The sequence below is a fragment of the Tetrao urogallus genome, assembly GCF_951394365.1.
Source record: "Tetrao urogallus genome assembly, chromosome: 7".
Lineage (NCBI taxonomy): Eukaryota > Metazoa > Chordata > Aves > Galliformes > Phasianidae > Tetrao > Tetrao urogallus.
The window spans coordinates 22,256,501-22,278,100 of NC_136820.1; the positions used below are offsets into that span (position 1 = coordinate 22,256,501).

Consider the following 21,600-nt stretch of genomic DNA (forward strand, 5'->3'; position numbering starts at 1 on the left):
GATGACAAATAAAATGAAATCCAAAACATTTATTTTTGAGATTTTTTTCTTGCTAGAATGGTCAGCAAGGCCTTACCATCAGGCTTGCAGTACTGCACAACTCATTGGAAGGTTCTTAAAGAAACAAAGCAAGCTCAAAAAAAAGGACAAAAACAAATGTTAAAGCAAGGTATTACTACGGGCAGGACATACTGGCATTTCTGAGCACCTGTTAACTAACTTAGGAGTCTGTTAAAGCAATGAATATGTTAAAGCAGCAACTTTAACTGACCTCAAACTCTACTGTGAGACCTACTTACAGTCACAAAAAAAAAAAAAAAAGAAAAAAGGAAGATGCCATCAGTAACAGAATATATGCAGCATAATATACATATAAAGTATTCTTGTAAAATCATTTGTAAGTTACACAGTGCTGTAAAGCCCAGCACTTAGGCATATATTTGAGATGCAACCATTAATGCTGACTGGCAACATCTGATGTACCTAGACAAGTGTGAAAGAATTTTACTTCCCACTAATCTATGTATTCAGTAGATGGATACCATGTTGCCCACATGGATACCATGTTGTCCAGACAAAGCTCTTAGGGAATATTCAAGTGGTATTCTTAGCTGTAAAACAAATTTCTGTATTACTTTACCTAGGCTGTCCAGGGTTCAAGTCTTGCCATAAAAACATGTAGAAATTATATGAAACTGTTTGTGAATTTACATAGTATAAAATAATCTTCAATTCAATTACCTTATTCTACATCCATAGGGGAGTCTCCCATTCCATTACAACATAAGAAACTTCTTCACTGTGATTTAAGTTCTCACTTCATCAAAATTACCTGATTAGCTAAGAAAGCTTGTCCATTTCATAAGACTTTTATGCACTTATCTACCATCTGATAGGGCTTTTCTTTTATTCTCTATGCCCTGATATAAGTATTATGTCAATAATTACTAAATACATTATCAATACATATTAATATTTATCTATATATATCACTAATTGCTAAAGAGGTTGTTCGAGTTCATAAAGAGCAGATTACTGTCACAGCAAGTGAATTTGATAGAAAGACATCTCTGCTCAGGGAAAGTGCTCCCTTTCTGAGGTCCCACAAGCCCTTTCGTTTCAGTATTTCTTGCTGGGCTCTTTATCAATGATTTTTCCTCCTCAGCTTAATTCTCTCTTTCATCAGCAGCAAGAAACATGGGATTTATCTGTCCCCAGCATCTGCCACTTTTGCAGGCATTTTTGCTGCAGTTACAGCCACAATGTATCAAGACTGAACTACTGCCTAAATGGGCTGTGGAGTTTCATACAGATTAAAGAAATTCATAACAAGCATGGAACCTGAGTAGATGGTTCTGTAGGACAGCATTTTTCATTGTATTAGTGTAAAAAGCGCAAAAGGCCCTTATCAAAGGAAGATAGAGAGCAAAATAAAAATGACTCAGAAATCCATTTCAGAACTCTCTAGCTGAGGTTCACCTTTAGGTCTGTAAAAGAACAATAAGAGAAGTAAAAAGAAGTAAAAGAAGAACAGTAGCTTCAGAGCTAGAGAGTGGGATGGAAGCTCAGTTTGGAGTCTGCTCAGGAATAACATGAAGTGTCATAATATCTCCTGTTTGCTTATCACAAACAACTCACTTTCCCAGCACAGTAGTAAGAGTATTTGATGGTGCAGGGAAACAGCTGATTCTTCTATATCCAACATAGCATACTTCAGCGCAACAACCACTTTCTCACACTTTGTAAAGGAAAAGAGGATACATTCCACAGTCTCACAGTATTTTAAGCTTCTCTGTAGCGTAAGAAATACAACTGCATCACTTCTGCTTCTTTTCAGGGTGGGGAGTGGAATAAGAGAGGAGAAACCTGGGCCTCAGGAAACAAAAAATTCAACTTCATTTTATTACCTCTTTTTTTTTTTTTTTTTTTTTTTTTTTTTTTTTAATTTCTTTTGCTGCCTATTCTGTAGAATGCAGAAAAGGCTTTTGTTAATGTAGGCTGGTCCCTACATTAACAGCCTTGAAAACGCAAAGCTAGAATCCAAGAGACCTGCTAACAAAAAAAGACTGGTCCTTCTTTGGACATAAAAAAAGGATTGGAATTCTTAAAATCAAAGTAAATTACTATAATATATGAATGTAATAAGGGAATTCTAAGAAATACTTCATTTCATTCAATGGAGTTCAATTGTATAGCTGCATACTGTGTTCAACTGTAAGGGAAGCATTTTCTAAATTTTCTCATCACTGGTGCAGTTGAAAGGACACTCATCCAACTATACGAACAACAAAGATTTTAGTTTACAGAATGTGACAAACAAACATATTTACAACAATTTCAATGTTGAGCACCAAAATTCATTTAATTCTAAATAAGAGGAAGCATGTGTTGGCTTTGATGCAATTATTTCTGATTAATGCTGCTGTGAAAACTGATATTGGCTCAGATTCTGTAAGAGATACTCAGCCATTTAACAGGTCAAATAATGTAACACTCTTCTTGAAGGGAGTTACTTTGTGCATAGGACTTAGATGGTAAATCCTTAACATGTATCACAGGCTGTATTTTAGATTATGCTTGGTATTTCAGAGAACTTCAGATTATGAGACGCACACAGATGTTTTAAATTTAGAATAGTCAACTGATTTTATTCCAAACTGTAGAGAGAATAAGCATCTCACAGAATCACAGAATCATAGGTGATAGAGGGGAGCTCTGGGATCCTTGATTCCAACCCCCTGCTAAAGCAAGTTCCCCACAGTAGGTTGCACAGGGAAGCATCTAGGCAGGTCTTGAATATCATGTTAAAAATCCTTCTCTGGCACTATATTTATTTTTTGTATTAGCACATATGAATTTCCCTTTGGATGATCTGGAGAAGTATAAAAAAAAAAATTGGAGCAGGTCAAATCCAATATGAAATTCAAATGCAGTAGGTCTCAATCGCAAGTAGTAACATTTATATAATTTTTTTCCTTGAGATCGTGATTTTGAAGATAGATCATAAAGGAGATTAAAATGAGTTAAGCCATCTTTAATCATTTAAGGCCTCAGACAGAATTAAAGAGGTTAAGAATTAAAAAGGGGATTTCTATAATTTAAAAGCCTAAGGATATCTAACAGCAGATTGGTATCATACTACAGTATCATTACAGATGTAACCCTTCTGCCTAAATTTATTCTAACTAGTTTTTGCTTCCTGTATCAAAGGGACATTTTAACTCCACTATAAATCTCCAAGTTCCATGAGGTTCCTGTACTTGCATCCAGAGACAGATTCTGAATATCTTTAGAATTTAAACAAGGGCTATCCAGACAGACTCACAATCTCCAGATTTTTGTAAAACAAAATTTGATTGGCTTGAAGACATGAAACCCACCTAGTTTAATATTATTAGCATGAGGAATTCTGAGTGAACATGGAAATCTTGCTCAGGAAGGCCTTTTTTCTTTTTAACTGTGAAGTTGTAGAAATATAGTTCCATGTTTGGACAGAAAAGAGAGAACTGGGTGGCATGAATCAGTAGCTGGAATTTCAGCAGCAAGTTATGTGCCTGGAGAGACTTGTTTTGCTGTAGAAGCATAGTTCCCCTTCAGAAGGAACCAACTTTGATTTGGAGCAAAACATCTAGAGGGCTGCACCAAAGTCTCTCTTGTCATAGCTCAATGAAGTAGTAGAAGAAATGCCTAAGCCACATGATAGATATTCTGACAACTGCATAAGCTGTGCAAAGCAGCCTCCCAGTTACTTTCTCATTCACATTTCTCACATGAGACCTGAGCACAGAACAAACTGGCAATTGGTTTAATTGGTTTGTTTTTTCCCTTGCATTACATCTGATTTCCTATAAGCTATCTTTTATGCCCTTTAACTGCGGATTCACAGCAGGTCGCTTTAATGACTTTCACATCAAGGAAATTTTGCTTTGTAATCAAGTGGAAAGTTGTTTTTTGTTTTTTGCTTCTCAGAGATTCTGAAATCCAGTTTTAATTCTGCCATAAGCTGCAATGAGTCCTTCTAAAAATACAATCAGTTTTTATAGTGTGCTGAATGGGCTGACTGTCTACAAATTTAAAATTACTCTGCATCCAAGAAGATCCATTTTTTGACAAACTGTCATGATGTACAGTGAGAACACGGCATGCACTGGAAAAGCCCTGAGCTGTAAAGCGTCACTGCAGTGCTGCATGTCATTTCACTGATAAGAAACATGTACACGAGTCAACACAAACTCTCTTTGCATGCCTAAGAAAGCAAGTACAAATTTAAAATATATAAGAAGCACGAAGATTTCCTTCTCACATCCAGTTACTAGTAGCTAGTGTGAGACACATCAAATGATGTAACTGAAACCACAAGCTTGTGCAGCTTCTTCCACACTTTGTTAGGTGAACTCTTTATTCTCTTTCTTCCACTTCATTCCTGTGCTAGAGGTCATGTTTGTACCTTCTCTTACTTCTCCCCTTCTATTAAAATACAGCTATATCCTTTAAAGTATTTAGTACTGAATAAATTCTTACCTCCTCCACCCAAAGAAGGCAAACATAGATCAATGCATTCATTTAACAGGCAATGATTGAGGAGAGTATATATGTAAACCATGAATCCCAAATACTCAGACTAAAAATACTGAATTCCAGCAGTTTGCTACTCTTACTGATATCATTGCTGTCTTACTGTGCCAAATCTAGGCATAAACTCAGGAATGCTAGCAGCTAACATTTTTCTGGGGACTCTTCATTAGCTCTGTAGCACTCTGGCACGTACGCACTCTGGCAGTATGTACGTCAGAATTCTGCAGGTAACCTTTACACAGTAAACTAATATTGATACCAGTACTGTGGTGGCAGCAGCAGGATCTTGAAATGTCCTAGGAGCTCTGGATCTAAACCCCACAAAAGGTACTTATTCTAGAATTGCTAAAAGTAGTGTATAAAAGATGAATAATGCTGTTAAGGTTGTAAAGTAAAGCATTAAAACATGAAGAAATACCAGAACAGATTTTAAGACAGTAAGCCACCTTATGACCAACTAGTTTTCCTTTTGTATAGCCCAAGAAATAATACTTCATCTGATATTCCTTATATCAATCACATAACATCTGTGTGAGCTATAGTTATTTTTAGAATGAAATCTGCTCTTTATTTAAAGACTTCAGAAGATGGAATCTATCATCTCCCTTATTCCACTGAGCAGAATTTTTCCCATTTTAAAGTGATGAGTTTCTATGCAGAATTATTTGGCTTTTTTTTCCAGGCACCAGCTCTCATTATGCTATTGTCTGCTAAATTAAGGATCCTTGCAGAAACTGAGGTCAAGTCATGCCTTAACCTTTACTTGGATGAGCTTCTATAATTCCCTAACTGTGGGGCAAATTTCCAGGCATCATTTTTTTCTTTTTTTTTTTTTTTTTTAGTTCTTTGTTAAACCGTTTCCAATTTTTCCATGTAAGATTATTCTTCATTTTCTGTGCTCACAAATTATGACTTTATCTTTAACTACTTATCCCATTTATCCCTGCTTTACCAAAGCTACACTGGACTGACAGCCAGCAGGCTAAGAGTTCTCATCCTGTCTCTTACCCTGACTGGAATTAATCTTTATACTGCAAGGATTTTGAAATTGAATAAAATTTCATACCCTCTCAACTCTCTTCTCTCCGCCTCTTTACAGACGACTGCCTTTTTTTATCATTCAGGGTAATGAGGAAAATAAATTCTTTATATTTTAGAATCTATTCTCTGATTTCCACTTGACAGATCTTTTATCTGAGTTTGTTTCAGGCTGGTAAGTTTGCTTTGACATTGATGCCTACAGACCAAGGATCTTAAAAGCACATGGTGTGTCACAGACATACCTAGCGCTTCAGATGCATGCTTAGCTCTGAACAGAGACAGCTCAGCTCTCTACAGCTTTCAAAGCTAACTGTCAAACAAAGCTGAAAAACTACATAGAGATTACATTCCCATCTGTCAAAAGGAAGATGTTTGCCTTATGTTAAACGGTGTTCTCAAGAGGGAATGCTTCTTCCCCCCTTCAACATCATACATAGATTTTTGAGAGTCTCTGCTAGAGACTTGGGTCATAAGAGCCTTTTGGCAAGTAATGCAGACAGAAAGAACATTCAAAAAAACGGTTCCTCTGATGAATAGATACTAACTTTTAGCAACTTACCATTCAAGTCAATGTTGCAACGTTCTTAACTACGTAGTGATTCTGTCACTGCCGGAATGAACTTATGTAGGCTCAACAATATCCCAATGCAAAGCTGAAAAATTAAAAGAAAAAAAACATCCTGAAAAAAAAGCAAAATCTAGCAAAGTCTTGCAAAGTATTGTCAGGTCATATATTTAATGGCAACAAAAGAAAAAAAAAAAAAGCAAAAAGATAAACAATGTATGCCTCCTCTATGTGTTTTTAAATTCTTTGTTTTTAACATCTTATGTGTTCAGTTTATTCTTTTATTTCACATGTTGAGACTCCTCCATGCTGTAGAGTATTGTATGTGGTTTGAAAATCTCATACATATAAAGTAATTAAAAATATTTGGTTATTTGTTTGTACTTTGTGAAAATAGAATAAGAGGTACATGTATCTTTGGACCCAACTTTTAAAGCACTAAATTAATGTCCATTTTGAAGGTTATGTATAAAGAGGTACTTAAGGAAATGCTTAAGCACCCACTAAGACTTATAATCCAAGTTAAACCCAGACAACTGTCTCAAACAATCTTGAATGGCCATCTAATACTGAGATGAGTCCAATGACTTTGACAATTACTCTTATTTTGCAGTGATATAAAAGCGAGAATCAGGCCCCTAACCTGCATTACCCTGAACACTACAAAATAGTGCAATCCTCCCAGGGTAGATGGCACATTCCTTCACCCTTTGCAGCACCTATGTTTATAGTTTGCAGTATATGTAAGTCTTTAGGATGACTTCTTTTAATGGCTCCCCCAAATGTACTATAAACCAAATAAAAGGCTCATGCTTGAACTCTGAAGGTTTGCTGTGAAGGATTTACTTCTGATTTCAAAGAAATCATTCTGGGGACTTCCAGACTATTCACTGGGCTTGTCAAGGAATGGAAGCATAACAGATGCCCACTAGCTTTCTGGCAAAGAGAAGATGGTCTGTCAAAACAGCACATTTATGTATAACGAAGGGTCTAATTTTAAATCTCCTTTGGTGACACTCATATCTTTGGCATTTAAATTTCCAATGTTTATACCAGTGTCTAAAGAACACTTGAGGAAAAACTTTATTTCCAAATAAAGTTTCATAACTTGGCAGGCTGATCTCACTTTATAAATATAAGAACTTTAAATCCTTTTCCATATAAACATGTGTAATATTTCCTAGCAAAAGTGTGTGACAGTCAAAAAGTTCAATTATTCTCAATCTCTAAATCAGTGCAAGACAGCTCATCCAAAATAAAGGATCAACCCAGGCATAATTATAAATACACATGTTTAGGAAATGCAAATAAATAAATACCAGCTAAATATGAAATGACAGTAACTTTCCAGAAAAATAATATTGTCTACTTCTATTATGAAGACTTATTGGAAGTCAGTTGCAGTGAGAAATGACAGGAGACATTTTCCTCATAAGTGTCCACTGTTCTCTGCCTAGTTTAAAATTAGCCTGGCTGCTGCAGCCACATTGCTTTGGAAGATCCAACCCTTGGCTCATTGTGAGTGGCCCAGGCTGCATGCCCTCATACTCCGACTCATCTGGCCGTGAAGAAGTTGGGAGAATGCTCACGCATGGGGTGTCCTCAAACTGTTTTGTTCTGGCACATACTATATATTGCAAGAGGTCTCCTCACATTGCTGGGAGAATGCTAACGCATGGCATGTCCTCACTCTGCTTCTATCTTGTGCTTGGCTTCAGCTCAGCTGTGCAGCTGAATCTGAACTCAAGAGTTTCTTCTTTTCTTTCTCTAATGAAAATAATACAACATAGATTCTAATTGACACTAAGCGTAACTTCAGATCATGCAAAATTAAATCCCACTTATGTTTCTGGTACAGAAGCACTGGGTAGCTACAAGCTAGGCTTTGCAAGCCTCATGTCTTCTATGCCTAGATCTCAAAGAGGAATTTCCAGTCTGTTTTGGTGTCTGGCTTCCCGTATCATCAGGAGAAAATATCAAGAAGGTGAAGTGCTGAGTATTATACTGGCACGAAAGAAGCAGGTGAGCTTTGCCTCTCTAGAGGAAATATTTCCTGCTCTTTGGATACAGAACTCAGATTCTGCCCCTTAAATCATGAATCTGTTCAGGAGCTGGGCACTTAAAAACCCAGCAGCCTTGAGAGGAACTCCTGGTTCTGCTTTTTGAACTATCAGAGATGCTCCAAAAGTAATGCCTCCTATTTTTTTTTTTATGTTGGCCCATGACATGGGGTGGATGTTGATGGTATGGCAGTAGAGGTTGAATCTTCCCAACAATATCCCATTACATGTTGTTGTTGTGGGACAGATGGCAGCAAAGAGGAAGCCTCACAGGATGGTATTTGACATGGAAGTGTGTATGATACAAAGGGATGTCTCTGCATTCTTCGGTGCCCACTGACATTCATTCACAATTGCTGAACATTTATGGATACTGAACAGTGGATGTGAGCACAGTGAGGTGGTGGGTGGTTCGTTTCAGCAATGGTGACAGTGAAAGCGGATCACCTGCACTGTTGCAGTTTGTAAAATAGCATGCAGGCTCTTGTTAACTGCTGAAGAAAACACATAGCTAATGGTAATGCTTATTTTGAAAAATAGCATTTTATAACTGAAAATTTGCTTTGTCAAATAGCATTCTTTTGTCCTCTGTATCTTGCAGTTTCCATGGGAGGAAAAAAACCAGGAGGCATTACTTTCGGAGCGACCTACGCATATCTCATCAGCCAGACCCGTTTTGCTTGATCAGAACACACTGGAGCTCCAACCCCCACACCTCAGGACCCTCCTCGCTGAAGGTGAAGCTGGGAAGCCCTCTTCTGTCGGAATGTAGCATGCGTGACTGATGGCACAGGAGAGCCGCATGTCAGCAGGCCGTGCCCTGCAGATGAGGACACGCAGCTGCTCTGACGTCACTTGCCGCAGTGTTCCTGTCAGCGCTGGGTGCAGGGCCGGTGGCTGAGCTGCCTCTTTGCTCAGTGTTTGCTGAAGCAAACATGAAAGCAGAAGCAGATTACTGACAAATCAGCACTAGCCCAGCGGCACCTCCTTCTCCCGCATCTTTAGGTCAGCTGTTTCAGACCTGCTCTTTTTTTCCGCCCTCTCCCAGGCATGCAGCTGGGTTGTTACACACTCTCATGCTGCAGGTTTGCATCTTCTGCTCAGAAGGGAAGTGAGCCACTTCCTGGCTCACTCTTCTGGCCCCTGCTTCGAATAAGGGCTTGTCATCCACCTGCATTTTCAAAATACTACAGATATGCTGTGGGGGGAGGGCAGGAGGGAAGCAGCTGATTCTATCCATGTACTCAACAAGTTTTCTCATCATACATCAAAGATAAGGGCCCCTTAAGACCTCTTCTGCTTAATGCCTGCATCCCAGCAAGGTGCTGGATGGAGCTGGGTGAGCCTTTTGAAATGGAGCAAGTCAGCTCAGGACATCAGAGAACAGCTCAGATAGACTTTTGTCTCAGGACTGACATGAGATTTCTGAACTGGCACCTGAAGTCCATCCCAGACCTGTTTTAGCCATTTTAATCTTTATAGGATCTGATTCTTTCTGTATAAGATGGTTCAGACCTTTGTTTCATCACTGCAATGCAACCTAGCAACTGTTCTCACAGCAGTATATCCAGGCATGAACCTGTAGAATGTCACTGATTCTTTGTCTTTGCCACTAGCAATCCATTAGAAAAAGAAAAAATGTTGAAATTTTAGTTGAAAATCCCATTTTAGATTTAACCAGTAAAAATCCAAACTAAACCACTGATGCCTTTTATCTCCTCTTTCTTACTCTGGTTGAAATTATCCCCATGTAAGTCAGTAAGGTTAAAACCAGAAATGGCAGAAGAATCAATTCTGACTGCCCAGTAAGGAGACCTTTTAAAAGCCCTGCAAACCTACAATTTGCGTATGAAATTGAAAATGTATGAACTGAGATGCATAAAATGCAATTGAAATAATTTGTACATCAGTATTTTTTAGATCGCTTCTTTCTACTCTTTCTGAGGAAGATGGCCTAAAAATTGAACCATGGCCTAAAAACTGAACATAAGAAGTTGCATACAAATAGGAGGAAGAACTTCTTTACAGTAAGGGTGATGGAGCACTGGAACAGACTTCCCAGAGAACATGTGGAGTCTCCTTATATGGAGATATTCGAGATCTATCTGGATGCTCACCTGTGTGAGCTATTGTAGGGTATCTGCTTTAGCAAAGGGGTTGGACTCAATGATCTCCTGAGATTCCTTCCAATCCCTGCAATTCTGTGATTCTGTGATTCTGTGAAGATAGAAAATTAATGATGATAACATACCACAGTTTATCAGACTGATGTGCTACTGTGCTGAAAACCATATTTAATTTGATTTATTTTAAAGATGACAAATAGTAGTTTCTTCTACCTGCGATAAAAACAAAGCAAAAAAGAGATAAAATAATTTACATGAAAGAAAACTGAATTACAATAATTTATTGCAATAAATCTGATGAGATTACACCATCACTACGCTGAAGCTTTTGTACAAAGCTGTTGCTTATGAAAACAACTCAGGGTTCAAAGAGTCATAGAATCAAATAATCACTAAGGTTAGAAAAGACCACTGAGATAATCTCCTCCAACCCTCAACCCATGTCCACCATGCCTACTAAACCATGTCCTTCAATGCCACATCTACATGGTTCTCAAATACTGCCAGGGACAGTGACTTCACCACCTCCCTTGGCAGCCTCTCGTCTCTCTCATGTAGCTGATATAAACAGTCCTTATCCTTGGAGAAATGTGTGCAGTGAAGAAAAATCTGGCAGGAAGTTGTACTGCTTTCACTATAAGTTCTCATTCACATGCCTTACAACACTGATGAGAATATCAAGTGGAATATAAGCAAGTCTGTATGTGGAGTATATGCAAGGTCATCATGTTGTTAACATGATTGCTCTGTGCTCTGCAGTCCTAATCTACACTCCTCTCCTCCTCATGCTCCACATTAATCATGTTATGAAAAGGCTGGCAGACACTGGAAGAACAACATGCACACTTGCCTTTGGAAGCAAGTAAGGCCTCAGCATAAAATTATGTATGTGCCTAAATGCTGAAGAGCTGAGATTTAAAATATTTTGCAACTAGAGGCTGGCAGTGTGACATCTCTGAATTTCCTTCAGCCCCAGCATATCTTGATCGGTAGCAAATACCAGCAATGTCACCAAGCTGAGCAGTGCTGACAGCTGCAACTGGGGAGTTCTTCTTGGAGCCTATTTCAATTTTCAAAGCATGCTGATGCAACATGTTGCAGTTGTGCTGAGTAAACATTTTATGCTTTGTCTCATCTAGCGCATACTACGCAATCTGAAATATCAGCAGAAGTTACCACAAACATTACAATATCAGTGAATCAACAGAAACCACAGTTACATCTAGAACATCTATTTCCTGATTTGGGTTGAGATGAACACTGCAGAACTCATCAACCACAGTGCTGTAATTTTTGGTGAAAGGAAGTTGGTTATTTCTAAGAGCAACTGAATGACGGCATTACTGTCGAGTCTAAAAAATACCCTCATGTGGGTTAAATTGAAGATCATAAATGATTACAGATTAGTCCAGATTGTGGTTAAGTGAGGTGCATAGAAAAGGTTGCATGTACAAGAAGTTAACAGCTGTGCAAGAGGCATACTTGAAGAGTGCAAACTCAACTCACAGCACACAGAAAACCATCTGTCCATGACAAATTGACACAGAGAAGCCTGCATTTGTCCTGTATTTGTTCCTAGTCTTGCAATCATATAGAATGCTTCTTCTGATGGCCGCCATGTAGGTATAGAAAGAGCTTCTCAAAACAAGGGACAGACTGAGGGCTGCTCTGCAACTGCTTTGCATTCTTCAGCTTTTACTTGTAAGAACTTGGATTTAAAAGACTACTCTTGTCTGTATCACTGACAATTGTTTATTTTTCTTAATCTAGAATTGTAAGAACTGAAAATAGATGGGATGTATGGAGGCTGTCTGGTCCAAAGCAGTTTTTACTACTACAACAATAAGACAACAATGCCTCTCTGGACAACCTATTCTAGCAGTTGATCACTCTAGCTGTAAAGAATTATTTCCTTATATCTAGCAAGAATTTTCCTTACTGATACCTCTCATTCTTTCAAGAAGCCTATGGATCCATCTTCCCCACAGCTAATCACCAGGTTGTCAAAGATAGCCAAAGTAGTTCCCCTTGGCCCTCTCCAGCTCTCCCTGCTTCTTCATTTTATAGCCATTATGTTTATATTCTGCACATGTGCACAGCACTGTATATCCACAGGAGTGAAAACTCAGAGCAATATATTGTTCAGATGGCAGCCAAGGCCCAAACTTACATTAAACAGATACCTTTCCCTTGGAGAGCAGATGCAATATCGAGGGCCACACTGGGGTAAACTTCTAATAGGACAAATGTGCCATGCTGGTCTTTAGCGAGATAAATTCCTTTGGCCTCTGTGAAATTCTTCTTGATTGAAGGCTAACACATACCTTGGGATTTGACTTTTGCACCTCATTTGCTTCCAGGAGGGGGTGATTGTACAAATAATGATGAGATTCTTGTAATTAATATCACATTTAAATCTACATAAAGAACAATGCTGCACTTCAGAAATTTCTCATGCTTTTAAGGGATTTGGGTAAGTAAAAGAAAATCTAAAATGAGAGCAAGATTTTGCCCACAGTGTATTTATTTTTTTCAATACTTTCACTGGTCCGGAGAACATTTCTACTTCTGTCATAGCTCTCGTAAAAGAGTGCCTCATTATTCTGTTCTGTTTGATTTGGTTGCTATTTTTCTGTTGCTGTTGTTGCAATTATATATATATATTTATATATATTGTTTTGTTTTTGTTTTTACTATAACTATGACTTCCATTATCTTGGGATTTTTTGCATGTGGGTGGATGGATGTGATGGTAAAAGGCTGAGCCAGGTCAGCGAGAATCTTGTGCACTGCCAAACTAAACCACGGATTCTGCAGAAAGCTAAGGGAGAATAGAATCTTTTTTTTTTCATTAAACCAAGGACAACCTGGCAACTGCGTAAAAATTATGCAGATCTTATTACTTGTCACTCAGATATATCATTCAGGTATGAATTGGTACCTAGCACTGAACCACCCAGAGGCAGCGAGACTAAAACAATTTACTAGATAAGAGCTGCTATTATTGCTACAGTACATTGGAGATTGCCTAAACTACAGCAGATACATTTGCTTCAGTGCCTAAAGATACTGTGCTCAAATGAAAATGGTTACATGAAGCTCCTCAGTATTTATTCATAATAATGATCCCTATCTCTTATTTGTTTGAAGGTATATAGTGCTGTTATTGATAGACAAATGTAGAAAAGCTCTTAGCTCATCTAAGAAAATCAATGACCTCAAATGGTTTCTGAAGTAGCATATGCTGCCTGAGAAAGATGGAGAAGGAGGGAGGAGAGATTCAGTATCATATCAACAGCTAGATCTCTGCAGATCACAATGTCACTGTATCATTGAAACTATGCTTTGAAAAACACTGCCTTCAAATACCAGCAGAGCTGGAGGGGGGCACCGCAGTGACCAGCTTTTCTGATGTGGATTTTCTTATTTCCAAGGATAAAAGGACAGGCAAGTACTTGGGTACAGGTCTTTCGGCAAGATATTTAGAGACAAGATGTTTTTGCTCCAGAAGGACGATTCACAGTTTAGGCAATACTTATGGTGAGCCACATCAACCATTTCCTGGCATAAAACACCCTGCCTCGACAACCAAGAACCAAAGGCAAATCTAGCCAGACCCAGCTGTTAGGAAACGTCCATCCCAGACATCATAAACATCACTGCAAATTAAGACAAATTATTAACTGAAATGATATAATCTATCTTATCCCATTTCTTTTCCTTAATGTTTCTCTAAGCCATTTCGTTCCTACTAAGGATTGACATAGTAATCACTGACAAAACAAAGCACAGTCTGTATATTGTATTACAGCTTAAATTTTTAGCCTGCTGCGCAGTTACTATCATTCTCCTGGATGACTGCATTCTTCGGTACCAAGGCTTTAGTGTGCCATCTGGTGGATTTTGCTCAAATTATGTCTTTAAGAACAAATGGGATTGTAGAACTACTTTCTTTTTCTCTGTTATTCTTTTTTTTTTTTTTTTTTTTTTTTCCTTTAAAGGTGACATTGCCTCCCAAGCTTAATTCTACTCACATTTCCAGTTCAGTGAATTTTTAGCACTGTAAGTACTAGATATTTAGCTAACTTCTTACACTGATAAATTTGATACGTAAAGAAGTCATCCCTCTCTCAACAAAGTCCAGAAAACCAGCCTAAGCAAGCTCCAAATATTGATTCCCTTGATGACATTTAAATTCCTAATCCTCACTGACTATACACAGAATAATAGGATAGGATCATAGAATCAGAATCAATTAGGCTGGAAAAGATCTTCAAGATCATGCCTGAAGAAGAGAAGACTGAGACGGGATCTTATCAATGTTTACAAATATCTAAAGGATGGGTGTCAAGTGGTTGGGGCCAGGCTACTTCTGTGTGCCCAGAGACAGGACAAGAGGCAATGGGCACAAACTGGAACACAGGAGGTTACACATGAACATGAGAAAAAACTTTACTTTGAAGGTGGCAGACCACTGGAACAAGAGGGGGTGTGGAATCTCCTCCTCTTGAGATATTCAAAACCCGTCTGGATACTTTCTTGTGCAACCTACCATAGGCAACCTGCTCTAGCAGGGAAGGGGGAGTTGATAATTTCCAGATCTTCCTTCCAACCCTTACAATTCTGTGATTCTTTGATCATCAAGTTCAGCCATCAATCTAACCTATGAAGTCCCATGTCTCTACTACATCCTTTAGTGCCTAACTTGCTCTCATCAGTCTCTACTATGGATGATGATCAAAGATTCTGAAACAAATCTGTTGCCATAGAATTTCAAATAAAACTGAGTTTGAGTACACATTCTTCAGCCCATTACATACCAATTAACAACACATTAAAAATAATGTGCATTTTTTGATACCACATGAAAAATGCGAAACTAGCTAAGATATTTGAAAATAAATTATGAGCATGAGTTTTCAACTACATCTTTATAGTCTTACCACCATAAATCATTTCTTCATTTCTCTTTTTTATAGAGAATGGTTGTTTGATGAGAAATCTGGGATGGATTCAGTTTCGCAACATAAAAGGTCCTATGAGCGTATAGCCTAAGAGGAAATATATGTTCTACTTCAGCACAGTGCTACAGATATTCTTTCACTCTGCACAAGATGCAGTATATTCAAACACAACTGAGACTTCCAGGATTTTAGTGCTGGATGAAGGCTGTCTGCTGAATGAATGAGCTGCAATTGCCACAAAAGAACATGAATGGGCAGTTGTATGAGGCTCCAAACCAACATATGATTCTAATCATGATGCTGGACTGAAGATAGCAATGACTATTTTGGAATAAAAGAAAAGACCAGCTGAGAGGTGCTAGATATGTGGTTGATAATTAATGTTCTTGTTGGAGGCTGGCCATGTTTCCATATAAAGAAAACTAGAGTAACACAGATAAAATAGAAAGGAAAAGAACAGGAGTGATTGAAAACACAGCTTTTGGTTTTGGTCCTGATTGTTACTGGCAACCTCACTGCTAGAGAAAAACAGGTTCAGCAGAGTTTTAGCAGCCACTGAGACTTTAGCAGACTGTGCGACTTGGCAAATATACCAGCAATGTGCTGTTTAAGACATCTTTTTTTGCTGCCTTTTTGGACACAGGCTCACCGCAGCAGAAAAGGTTAGCTAAGATACTCTGTTTTTAAACTGAAAGCTAATGTCAAGGAGTGAAAAGAAGATAGACAACAATGGAAGGAAAAGAAAAAAAAGAACAATAAAAATGTGTTATTATCTCGGTGGTTTTCAGAACTGAACTGTGACTGGAAAAGATGGAAGTACTACTAAGATTCCTCCGTTTGGTCAGGACATCTTTTACAACCAAGTAATGAAGACCCAAGACCTGTGATAACTCTGTAGTCCCTAAAGAACAGAAAACAACTGCTTCTGGTCTAGATAATGTTGCATCAGCAAGCAATGTGGCTTGACATGTGTGGACTCGACAAGTAAAACGGTGCTGGGAGTACATATCTACACTACAAGAGTTTAAAGGAGGCTATTCTGAACTAGCCAACTGTAGACTGTTAAGATTTAATGTGTCAGTTTACTTTAATGTGAAAGGAATTCTGAAAGTTCCAAAGGATTTTGCAGTCAAAACCAAAGAACAGAAGCAAGTATAAATGGAAATTTGATTAGGTAGTGCAGACCTGAACTGAACTAAAATATGTCTGCTTGGCCACACCACCACTGCTATGTTCATCTGCCTTGGGGAGAAGACCAAGTGACTGCACAGCTAAAACAGAACTCTTTAAAAGCCTTGTCCATGTTGTTTAGGCTTAGCCTATCCCTCTGTAGGCTCCACACAGTATGCATAGGCCTGAAGACATTATTTTGTTGTAGGTTTTCAGTTTATACTGTACAAAATACAGCACAATGCATTTTGTAGCCTGACAGAAAGGGTGTGTGCAGCATGCTCGGGGCATGGCCGGTGACAATAAGTTTTCTGAGGACAGTCACCCTGCAAGGTTAGCACCAGCTTGCTGCAGAAGGCAGAGAGGGAGGGAGTCCTCCTGGCACCCACTTGTTCAAGCTGCTTATAGGGAGAAACACACAAGTCCACGTTTTTGTTCATGTTGTCTTTGCATTTTATTCCAAGTTTTCATTTCATGACCCAAGCTAGCTTTTTATTATCTTGGATAAAATGGAGCATAGAGCTTAGAGGGCTATATTCCTCACTGCAAACTTAATTTGCTCATAAATAAGAGTTATAAAATGTATATTTCATTTAGGAATAAAAGTGTGTGCCATTATCGTATCAGGTCTTTTACTGAGATTGAAAACACATTGCAAGGATTAAACATGACCTGAATATATGAAAACATAAAATAAAGGTATTTCTCCAGAAAGCTGAGAGCATAACTTACAATTGATTTTGATAGACATTAAATGCTCTGGAGGATTAAAGCCACGAGAGGATACAGATTAGGGTAATTCAAGATATTTTCAGTCCTGCGATTCTAGTGATCTAAAAGCCATTTTTATGTCAGTTCTTTCACATTAACCCAACTTTACTTGCAGCAAAGTACAGTAAAGTACCATTTGTTTTAAACTGTGAAAAATAATAGTGTTTTATCTTCACTGTATGCATCGTCAAAGAAAAATTTCTGGTGTAGTATTTAAATAGTTTCAAAAGGCTTTTGCCTCACTGAACATTTCATACAGAATTTGGGGATTTCTGATAGATGAAGCAAGGATTGTCCTTATAGAATCAGTTTCTGAAGCCTCCATGTTATGAAGAAAATCCAATGCCTTTAATGGAACTGATGTAGCAAAAATCCCCAAGTAGAATCAATCAGTTTAAAAGCATACACTTACTAACACACGTTAAGCTGACACAAACTGGATTTAAATCAAAGAACGCCTTTTCAAGGTTTTGCAGCAAATCAATTTAAAAATAAACCTTAAGGCAACACTGTGCAACCCCGTGCTTTTATAAAGTCTGGCCAACTTTTATGGACAAAACTTGCTTTTACCACGAGCCACACCTTCCGCTGCTCACAGCCACACAGCCACTCAATCCGTGCATCAGGGACCTCTACGCCAGCGCAGCGCACCCGGAACTGCGTCATTTTCCGCGGCGATGGGTGACGCCATCTTGCCGCGCCGCGGCGTGGCCCCGCAGCATGGCCGTGGCGGGGGAGCTGCTGCCGCCCGCCGCCGTGCTGCCGTCCTTCGCCGCGGCCTGCGCGCTGGTGTGCCGGCGCTACTCGTGCCTGGTCGTGGCGCCGCACCGCCGGCACGTCGCGCTGCCGCCGCGCTTCTTGGGCCGCAAGCGCACGGGTATCTGCGCCCAGCTGGATGCTGAGCTGCTGCGCTACTCGGAGAGGTGAGGCTCTCGGGTCCGGCAGCCCTCGGTTCGCCTTGGTGAGGGTGGTCCCGCAGCTAATTGTGCTTGTCCCTAGCTTGCAGGGCGTCCCGGTGGCCTACGACAACGTCAAGGTGGTGGGAGAGCTCGGGAACATCCACGACGACCAGGGCTTCATTCACCTGGACGTGGAGGCAGACTTCGTTATCTTCAGTCCTAAGAAAGGGAAGAAGATGGTGGTATGTAAATACGTCGACATTAAGTTAATAAAGCTTGGCTTATCGCCATCAAAAACAACGGTTTGAGGCTTGGGTAGAATTGTATTTTAGTTCACATTAGAAATTCTTTAGAATATTTTTATTTCTACATTTTCATGCATCTACCTCTAAATTTGCTAAATAGCAAAGCTTTCTAGAGAGTAAACGATTCTTGTGTGAGTGTACTTGTTCATGTGTTCATATCAGGATACATTGATGAGTTTTTTTTTATTAAGTAGAGTACATAGAGTTTAAACCTGTTTTTCAGTAAAAGAAGAAAATATATGGCATGAGGAAACTTTCTGTTGGTACATGTATGCCAACTCTCAGTTCGGTTTTCTCATATTCATTTTTGTGCCACAGTTTTGCAGTATAGCTTCTTCCTCTATTAATGTAAGAAGTGAATATGTGCCCATAGTAGAAAGGAGATAGAAATACCTCCACTATGTCTTTCATTCATCTTCGAGAAGTGCAAAAGTGGATGAGGTGAATTGCACATGTGTCAGAAACCCATGGAATAGAGTATTTGAAGCTTTTTTTTAATGTGTCATCTGTATCTTTAGCTGCAAAATAGTTTGGTGTCAGCATTAAAGTTTAGGTAGAAAAGTACCATAGTGCTGTAAAGCACAGTTAATAGCTGTGAGGAAAGAAGTAGCAGTTTGGTGCATGTTCTTACTGTGGTTACATTCCATGCTTTGACTTTGTTCTTTTTTGCAGATACAGGTTCGATTCTATTTCTGGTAGACCTTCATGAAAAGTATTTAGGAGTAGTTTCTATTTTAGTATAGAAGAGTTTACTTATTTGCTAGATAAGCTTACTTTGTAACTTTTGCATGCAAAGTCTTGTCCGAGAGTGTCAATATAAGAAACTAAATATACATTGTGTCTTCATTTAAAGAGGTAGTCTTTAATTGAACTCCATGTGACATTCCTTTTCTTTTATAGGGTGTAATTAACAAAGTGGCCCCCAGTCATATTGGCTGTCTGATACATGGATGCTTCAATGCTTCTATCCCTAAGCCTGAGCACATGTCAGCTGCAGAGTGGCAACAGTTGGGGTTTAAAATAGGAGATGAACTGAAATTTCAAGTGGTGCACTTAGATTCTGATGCAGCAGGAGTGTTCTTCATTCGAGGACAGTTAACTAAATCCAGGTACTGTGCCATAGGAGAAAATGTTTTCTTAACTTTTTAAACAGATTAGTTACGAGGTGAATCCTTTGATTCAAAGTCTTACTCCTTAAGCTTCCTTGTTTTCACACAAACCGTTGTGTAAAAATAATTTGTGTTAGCCAAACTAAACTTTTTGATGTTTGTAGAAATAGTTAATAAAATTAATTTTAAAATAGTTAATAAAAGTAGTTTTCTAAAAAGTTGTGTTCTAACTCTTGAGCTATTGATTGGGCAAATAGTGCACGTTCAAAATAACGTATAGAGTAGATTTCTTCATGAATGTGTCCAGGCTTTTCAATTTAAAAAATTCTAGTTTCTGAACACAGTGTTTGTGCTGGTATTTCTACACACACCTACACTTACCAGCATTTACACAGTCATAAATAGTTACATGCAGATTACTTAAATGCTTGCTGAAACATAAGAATAAACCTGAGCTCAAAGATGACATGAGAAAATATGTGATGTTCATCCTTGTGCCTCTGGAGATTTGCACAGCAGCTTGCTAAAAAATCTTAATAGTGGTATCTTTTAAAAAGCGTGTTCAGAGGGTTTTTCAGTAGTCATTTGCTCAGCAATTTTTTTCTACCAATGTGACTAATTTCTTATTTTAAAATGCACACTGTAGATACTGTTGATGAAATTGTAGTGTTTTTGGAGGTCTGTTTAATCTGGAAGAGTACTCAGAATTGTTCTCATGCATTCAGAACTGTCTTGTTCTCAGTGCCACCTACTCCTCCATAATTTTAACTACATTCTTTCAATATGAATCATCCTAGATGTTTTCTCCACAGCTCTCATTTGCAGGGTGATACCTACTACTTTTTTGGTTTTAGTGGTTTTTTTCGTTGGTTGACTGGATGTGTTTGTTTTTTTTTGCTGTTGTTGCTGTTGTTGTGAGTTTGTTGGTTTGTTTGTTTGTTTGTTTTATTCCTCTGGAATCATTGTTTAGCTGTACAGATTTGAGTATCACAGATGGTTGGTATGATTGAACAGGACACTGTATTTGCAAATAACTAATGAACCTAAAAAGGCCCACTGCACAGTAGGTAATTATGGATGAATGAATAAAAGAGAAAATGCAATACTTAATGGTGTGTACAGGATTTTAGAGAATAAGTTTTGGCTAAGGTTTGAGGGAGAACATTAATTCCATGAAAACAAGAAGTTAGTCGGGTAGTATAGATTAAGCTGAAAGTGTTAACTGGGTTTATATTTTTCTGTATCTAGAGTTTATAACAAATGCTTATCTTTATCTACTTGTAAATACTGTGTTTTAGCAAATTTTAACATTTCATTTCATATCTTTAGATGTTTCTGCTTCGACTTACCTCAGATGTTTTCTTGCAGTATGCAGCCCAAGCGGTCTGATCCTGTTACTGATGCAGTGACTGATGGCACAAATGGAGAGCAAATTCAAAACTTTGATAATGAGAAAAATGACTTAAATGACTCCAGGGGAGATAATGTCATGGAAGATCCTCCAGGTGAGGCAGATAACACAGTGGGGGGAAATACAGAAGAGCAAAGTATTGATGCTGAGAATGAAATATGTGGTGATAAAAAGAAGAAGAAGAAAAAGAAAAAGCATAAGCAGGAAGAACAGGAACATGTATTACCTGCCAGTGACTCTAGTGGTTACCAGAGTGATCTTAAAAAGTCAAAGAAAAAGAAAAGAAAGCATTGTGAAATTGAAGAAAGTGAATTGCTGGAGCTGTCGCAAGAACCTAAAGCAAAAAAGAAAAGGGACTGAAGTCTGAGTTGCCTTTCTTACTGATGATTTCAGACTTTTTTTTTTTTATAAACTTCCAATAAAACCCTATTTTCAAAATACACGTGTATATTTTTTGCTAAACAGTGCCAGCTGTTAGGTGGGATTATGTTTGTGTGCTGTGTACACCAGTAGTTTGTAAAGCGTTGCAAGAAACAGTAGTGGCTATACATGCATTTCTTTGACCAGAAAGTGCCGCAAGGAACAAGTGGCAAAGAGCCTTGGA

The 21,600-nt window shown here is 38.4% G+C and overlaps 1 protein-coding gene across 1 annotated transcript; it reads left to right on the forward strand.

Moving 5' to 3' along the window:
• Window positions 1-17,992: 17,992 nt before the first annotated feature.
• Window positions 17,993-21,356, forward strand: POLR1F (RNA polymerase I subunit F; the record flags this gene model as incomplete). The annotated part of the gene is made up of 4 exons (XM_079538233.1): window positions 17,993-18,195; window positions 18,272-18,413; window positions 19,377-19,585; window positions 20,954-21,356. The coding sequence occupies 4 exons, from the start codon at window positions 17,993-17,995 to the stop codon at window positions 21,354-21,356; spliced, it is 957 nt and encodes a 318-aa protein (XP_079394359.1).
• Window positions 21,357-21,600: the final 244 nt, after the last annotated feature.